Source organism: Pezoporus flaviventris, unplaced genomic scaffold (assembly GCF_033815535.1).
Source record: "Pezoporus flaviventris isolate CSIRO_AGI_PZ_B2104156 unplaced genomic scaffold, CSIRO_AGI_Pfla_v1 ptg000031l, whole genome shotgun sequence".
Taxonomy (NCBI): domain Eukaryota; kingdom Metazoa; phylum Chordata; class Aves; order Psittaciformes; family Psittacidae; genus Pezoporus; species Pezoporus flaviventris.
In genome coordinates this window covers 1,728,269-1,735,914 of record NW_026892579.1, presented here as the reverse complement: position 1 = coordinate 1,735,914, position 7,646 = coordinate 1,728,269, and the positions used below count along the sequence as shown (strand labels likewise).

At 45.9% G+C, this 7,646-nt stretch overlaps 1 protein-coding gene across 1 annotated transcript in view; it reads left to right on the top strand.

Annotated features, from left to right (window-relative positions):
• The first annotated feature begins 742 nt into the window (after positions 1-742).
• CLVS2 (clavesin 2) overlaps positions 743-7,646 on the top strand; it is a 56,261-nt gene continuing 49,357 nt past the window's right edge. Inside the window, exon 1 of the mRNA XM_061460002.1 lies at positions 743-1,490. Coding sequence (XP_061315986.1) covers positions 1,102-1,490 — 389 coding nt within the window. The 5' untranslated portion in view covers positions 743-1,101. The remainder of the gene's footprint in view (positions 1,491-7,646) is intronic.

Below are 7,646 nucleotides of genomic sequence, written 5' to 3'. Positions count from 1 at the left end.
GATCCGCGCTGCGGGCGCCGGCCCCCCACCCACCCTCCGCCCCACGGCGGCTCGGAGCTGCATTGCGCGGGGGAGAGCGGAGCTGCCTCCACTCCCGCCTCTCTCCGCTCCCCTCCGCGCGGCTCCAGCGGGGCGTTTTCGGCCTCCGAGGGCAGGTGTCGTTGCGCTTCTGTGTGTGTGAGCGTGTGTGAGTGTGTGTGCAAGGCGGGGCCGGGCAGTAGGCAGCCCCGCGCCGGCTGGTACCATCTGGGAGTCGGGGCGTGGAACGGAGGACAGCGCAGGAGGCGGATGAGCATCCTCAAGGCCGAGGCTCTGTGTGCCTTTCCGGGCTCCGCGCCGGCGAGCGAGAGCCTCTTCGCTACCAGTACCGGCGAAGCACCTGCGGATCGGCTTCCCTTCTCTTCCCCCCCTGCTGTTTATTTTATTTATTTATTTATTTTAGTTTGGTGCTGTTGAGTTGTTTTTTTTTTGTTGTTGTTGTTTGGTTTTTTTTTGTTTTTTTTTTTTTTAGCCCTCCATCAAACACAGGGAGACGCTTCCGAAGCGGGGCGAGCGCTGATCTTACGTAAATGGTGCTGCTCCGGGGAGAGCAGCCCCCCTGCCAGCCCCGGGCCAGGGGAGCGTCCGCCGGTGCCGCTCGCCCTGCCTAGCGGCCGGGCACCTCGCTGCCGCTGCAGCCCGGCCTGAGATCCGCTCTAGCACCGGCAGCGGCACCGGCGGGGACAAGCGGCGAGTACAGCCGGTAGTCCGCAGCCCCATCCCCGGCGGCTTTCGGCTCCTCCGCGGACCGGCTGCGGGGATGCTGCGGAGCGTCGGATCTCGCGGCGTGGAGGGCGCTATGTCAGAGAGATAACGCAGCTCTGCCAGCAGCCCGGGGCCAGTCTCGGTGCCAGCCTTCCCCCGGGACCTGGCTGCCTGGGAGCCACTCGCTTCTCGGCGGCCGGACTGGCAGTGGCGGCGAGGCCGGGGAGCCGCGGGGCGAGGCCCGGCGGGGCGGGGGAGCGTCTGCCGGCCGAGTCGGGGCACCCCGCCTGCGGGGGCCAAGCGGCCGGGAGGCTGAGGAGCGCCGGCAGCAGAGGCGGGGAGGAGGAGGGCAGCGCCATGACTCATTTGCAGGCAGGTCTCTCCCCGGAGACCCTAGAGAAAGCCCGGCTGGAGCTGAATGAGAACCCTGACACCTTGCACCAGGACATCCAGGAGGTGCGGGACATGGTGATCACCCGGCCGGACATCGGCTTCCTTCGCACCGACGATGCGTTTATCCTGCGGTTCCTGCGGGCCAGGAAGTTTCAGCACTTCGAGGCGTTTCGCCTCCTGGCCCAGTACTTTGAATATCGCCAGCAGAACCTGGACATGTTCAAGAGCTTCAAGGCCACAGACCCGGGCATCAAGCAGGCACTGAAGGATGGTTTCCCCGGTGGGCTGGCTAACCTGGACCACTACGGCAGGAAGATCCTCGTTCTTTTTGCTGCCAACTGGGACCAGAGCAGGTAAATGCAGAGCCACCCACCCACCCTAACCCCTTCTTCACCCGAGGCAACGCACAGGAAAAGCTGTGCCAGAGCAGAGAGAGGCAGTGGGGACACACTGGCTGGGCAGCAGTGTGGAAGGTAGGGGGGGAAGAGAATGAGGAAATTAAATTAAATTTCATGGCTTAGGGCCTTTTCAACCTGCTTATCCTTCAGGGACCGAATTTTGGGAGGGAAGTAGGAACTGTGCCAGTGCTCTTCTCAACTGGCTGATAGGAGCTTTACACCCTTCTGCCCACCTTTAGCTGAGGTGAGCTGTCATGGTAGATGATGAGCGTATCCTCCTGACAAAGGCTGGTTGTGCTCTCCATGCTGGTCTTTCTGCATTGACACACACAGAGCAGCTCAGGTGCCATAGGAGAAAGTGGGTGATGCTGCGTGTAAAACAGGAGTATCCATGATGGCGTTTGAGCTGAAAAGTTCTGTGCAAGAAGCTGAGTCTCCCAAATCCTTTCCCTCAGCTAAAGAAAGCATTTCCTGAGCCACCTGGAAGAGCCAGGATGGAAGTTGCAGTAACCACTTCTTTTGCCTACTCATGCTGCTCCAAGTGGGAATTCTCCAATCCAAGCTGGCTTTGGTAGCAATTGAAGGAGGCAAGTGCAGTCCCTAGAACGATTTCAGATCCTTTTTGGGACTGCCTTAGTCTGAAGATGACTTAGCAGGCTGACCCAAGTGCTGTTTCTGACCAAGGCCCATTCTTTTAAGAGTCAGCTTGATACTATGTGACACTATTTGTTTATTCTAAATACCTAATTGTCATGCTCAGTTTCTTCCAGTCTAAAATTCTATCTGCACAATTTGCTTGATTTTCAGATGTAAATGAAGGAATCCATTAAGAGTGTACTCTCTTAAACCTGCTGTAAGCACTGCATAATTTCCCTAGGCTCCCAACCTGCAAGCACGTTTAGCATCTGAAGCACTTCTCAGTGAGAAAACTTGAAATCTTGCTAGTTGCCTGACATGAACCCAGACCATCTTTTGTGCAGTCAACATAAGTTGGGCATAGGCAGTGCTGAGTGTTCCATGCAGATATCCCAAGCTCAGCTATTTTGAAACATTGGGGGGACATAAATAGCCAGCAGCGTGGATAGAACGGACTGAATCTGGGGGACAGGCATGCTTAAGCTTGCCCTTTAATTGTTTGTGTAGCTGTTCTTTTGGAGGCTGTGTGGATAGCAACTGCAGGGAGTGATTCCACAGCTCCCTGCACCAGTGTTGACAGCTAGGGATGGCTGCGGGCCCACCATGGATTTCCTCATTTCCAGACACAGTGGCCATATCCACACTGCCTACAGGGAGAGTTTCTTGGCCCTTGCTAACCCGTGAATCATGCCCAGGCACTGGGAGAAAGCAGTCTGGCGCAAATCAAAACTGCCCACAACCAGGCAAACAAAATAAAGTGTGGATGAACATATGCACAGCTGGTGCCAGTGTCTTTTTCCTGCTTTGGTTTTCTAGCAGATAGAGCAAAGCAGCTGAGTGAGGAAGCAGCGGTGATGAGTCTAAGGACTCTCTGAATGGGCTTCATTTTCCATATGAGGACCTTCCTTATTTCCCCCTTGAGGATCAGGTCAACTTTTTATTTTAAAAACAACTTCACAAAGTCTTAGAAACCCCTGAAGGAAGAATTAGCAAATAAATAGATACTCTATACTGGATTGTCATTTCTCATTAATGAAAAAAGAAACAAAGCTTTATGTGATGTTTTTCAGGTCATTAGTTCCTAGTCAAAAGAACACCAAGAATTCAAGTTCACAAATAAAGTAGCATTTAAAAAAATAATTGCAGTGTGAAAAGAATAGCTGTATTTTCTTAATTTTGGGTGTGCTAATATTTGAATTGATCAGCTGGCACAATAGAAATGTATTTTTTTCATGAAGTCCTATTGGTACAATTATTATTATCTATTTTATAGTAGCAAAGTGACTGGATTTCACCAGAGTCCCTAATGCTTGCAGTTGTATGCTTACTGCTTTTCAGCACTGCACGCCCACAGTATGCCTCTCCTCCAGAGCAAGGGATTTATTTTCAGATAGACCACTCAGACAAAGGGGAGAGAGCTGAAGCCCAGCTGCAGGGAGTGGTTTGCTCCAAGGCACATGACAACTCAGTGACAGATCTGGGAATGGAGATAGGTCACTTTCTTTTCTAATTAATTTAGTGTCTTCCATTATCTGATGTTCAGCAACTGAACCTTGGGAGCACTGTGTATGGAACTTATACTAGAACTGCTGTGCAATATGTCTCAAGCTTATTCCTCAACTGACCTGAGAGCTTATGCATAAAGCACTGCTCCTTTTGCAGTAACAATGGGAGTATTACTCCTTGAAGTCTGTCTTGTTAGGACCTCTTTGTATGCTTCATAAACTGAGTTAATAGAGCACAGCATGCCTCCACATTTATTATGTGTGTACAACTTACTATGGCCAGCATGTAACAATTAGAAATAAAAAGTTCCAATTTGTTATTTAAATGAAGAGCAGACATACTATAGATGATTTATATAGCACCAGCAGCCTATGATGTGCATAGTTCCAATTAGAAAGAAAAGTGTGGGAGGCAGAACATTCCTATGGTAAAACAAGCCTGTATACTAGATGTTAAATCACTAAATTGAAGCAGGGCTTGAAAACTGTACCATCTGAACAACTAGATCAGACATGTATTTGAAAAGAACAAGCAAAAAAATTAATGGTGAAGGATAATGGACAGAGTAGCCCAGCAGGTTTCAGTGGGACCCTGCCTAACTCACCACCCTGTCTCTGCTATGGGGAAAGTGAAGACGGGTGGCACTTCTGCCAAGGGCTGGGTAGCACTCAGGGAGGAATCAACCTTCCTTATTAGCTTGCAGATTGTTGATTCATAGCTACATTTGCCTTGTAGGGGCATACGTGCATTTTAAGACTCCCATATGCTTCATGTGTCTAGCTGATGGAGTTCTTTTTTTCAGTTAATGGTACAATTAACTTCAACTGTCAGTGGCAAGGGACCTGTTGTCATGCATCTTCTTCTGTATGCTTTATGGCACCTGTACACAAATTCCCCAGGAAAATCAGTCCATTTTGATGCTATTTATTTGAAATCTTTCTTGGCATTATCTCAGAGTTTTTCCTAGAAAGTGCAATAGAAAAGTGCAGGAGAAGAGTGATGCAGTGATACCTAGTTCATCTCTGCGTCACAGTGACCTAGTCAGCTCACACTGTCCTCAGTGAATATGGAAATCCCCTGCACTCATTACCATTAGCTCTGCTCTTGCATCAGATGATTTATAGCAGGGCAAGGACGAACTCCACTAGTTTTCTTTCAGACCTATTCTTTCATGTGCAGAAGGGTTAGAAACTTATCTTCTCCCATTAAATAAAAAAATTAAATAATGTAGCTATTAGGAGTCTGATCTGTTCCTTGGCTCACCATTAACCACATGCTCACTATTAACACACACTTTCTCTTACTGACCGATGCTATCTTACTGTTTCCTAGCTTTCTCCCAGGTATCTATATCTGCCTATTACTCGCATTTAGACTGAGTGTTTTGGCTAGGGATCTTTTTGATCAACGATAATGTAAAATTGAGATCAGCTTATTCTGCATCTGTGTCTGTGACTTAGACACTGGGCTAACGTAAAGAGCAATGAATGGTATTAAATCTGAATCTAAAAGCTAATCTGGTAAAATATTTGAATCAGTTTCTGTTTTCCTGTGCATTTTTGTAACACTGATGGTGCTTTTTGGTTTTAGAGTAAGGGCTCGCAGGGCATGCTGCCACTATTTAAGCAGAATAGTTGTAAGGGAAGTTTTAATGTTCAATCTTTCCAACATACAAATCTGCACCCAGACTGACAAATCAAGGAGATATGAGGCATCATTTCTGCATACTGCTTTGTGTATCCTGAGAACTCTTATTTCACCAAAATTCTAAAAATATGAAGAGCAGTAGGTTAGAAATAGAATGATGGCTCAGAGACTTGACCAGCATTCCATTTTAAACCACAGTGGCATAAGACTTCATTTGACAGAAATCTTTACTTTTCCAAATGGCGATGAGCTTAAAATACAGACTGTGTGTTCCTTACATGTTTGAGACCTTCAGGAGACATGCGCCTTAAATTCCGGGGAAGAAGACTTACCATTTATCTGTTCTAGTTAACTCATGAGAGGCAAACTCATGCCACTCAGTTTTAATTCTCAAAATAACTTGAAATTTCTTTATATCGGGGAGGGATGACAAACAGCAATAGAGATAGTAGGGCAACCCTGCCAAATCAGATTATCTGTTATTCAGAGGAAAAGTGAATTGACAGGAACCAGAATCTGGTTAAACAGATGATACAGTGGATGCCACTCATCATCAAGAACATAAAATATTGAAAACAGCTGACACAGCTCAATTTGACATGAGACATCTGTACCCTGCATTCTTCCTGTCTCTTCTCTTTCTGTTGGCCTGATAGAGATCACAGTGGCCTCTGGGAGTGAAGAGGATGCATAGACCATATAACCAAGAGCTAAAGGTGAAAGATCATAATGAAACACTACCAAGAGCTGATAGCAGTGTCTGCCAGACTGTTTTTCCCAGAAAACCTGGGAAATACTTTGAATCTGTTCATGTCACATAAAAAATTCTCAAAGAACTTTTCTATAAAGGGGAAATTGCTGCCACTGTTAAATTGCAAGAAAGAGGGATGCTTAGTTAATTGTTTGAGCTGTTCTGGTCTTGACAAATTAAGACTTCAGTGAGGCATTACCCTTGTAGCCATCCCAAAGCATTTGAAAGAATCGCTGTCAGTGTGGCTATTATCCCGTGCTCATTGTTTTAAAGTCAACCCGAATGAAAAATTGCAAGAGGTAGCGGAGTGTGTCTGCATACCAGTCCCCACCTTATTTGAACTCAGGCTGGGACTCACATAGAAAAGGAACATTAAGAGTGCATTATATATGTGATAACATATTTCCAGAATTTGTTAATTCACGTTAACAACTGGGCTAAAAAGTTGCCTAAGCTTTCCATCAGGTTAAGCACGGTTCTATAAATAGGGGGCACTAAATGCATTAAAATTAACCACGAGTTCTTGTTTATCATAGTAATTAGTAATACCTTGCTAGCTACAATGCATCCCATGAGAGTCTGTTTAAACAAGTGAATTTAGTCACAAATAAATAGGATTTATTTCTGCACAGCCTATCTCCAAGCTCCTACAGAATACTCACTGCAGCAAGTGAGGCCCAGCACCCTGTATGTACCTGATAGCACTGGAAGGGTCATTGTAAAACTGGGGCCAGGGTAAAATGAGTGGTTAGCTGTCTCCTAAGTACATACTATTACTTAAATAGATTAATAAGAATAAAAGAATACCATCTTGGCCTGAGACTGAGCACCATGTTGTCTTAAAATTAAAGGCTAATATGTTGACACTTTGTTTTCTTTAAAGTAGAATGGCAATCAAAGCCATCATGGACCAAATTTATTTTACACTCACTAACATCCCATTTTTCTCACTCTTCATTAGTTGTATTTCTGAACCTATATAGAAAGGTAATTTCAATGACACAGTCCAGAGTAATTTTCCCACCTTCTCTTTACATAGGATTTTAATTTCCCTAAAGTCCAGCCAAGGATGGAGTGTATTTTATGGCAGAGTCTGTGCATCCTGGTGCTGACATGAACAGAAGTAGCAATGAGGTGAAATGCTGGACAATGTGAGGCTGCAGTGGATTAAAGATGAGTCTTTATGCAAATAACTCTGCTGTGTGAAAGCTTTAGTTTAGTTTCTTTAATCTTGTTGCATTTGCTTGGGCTGTTCAGCTGATACTTTCAGCTGCCATTTGCACTGTCTCAGATTTCATCTATCACACCAGGTTTACATTTCTGGCTCTCCTCAGCACATGTCCAGAGTAAAAGCTGCTTTAAATATCCACTAATGGATTTGTCTTTCTTGTCTGGTTTCCTGTGCTATACTAAAGTAAGGTATTAAAACAAAGAGATGAAGTCCATTACAGGGTGAAGGATAGCTCCTATCTTCAGCTAATTGCTGTGAAGGGCATTTGAGGTAGGAAACTTGGTTGTTAGTGACATGTCCCTGTATACTGATGTGACTTTTTAGACTTGAAAAGTACTTC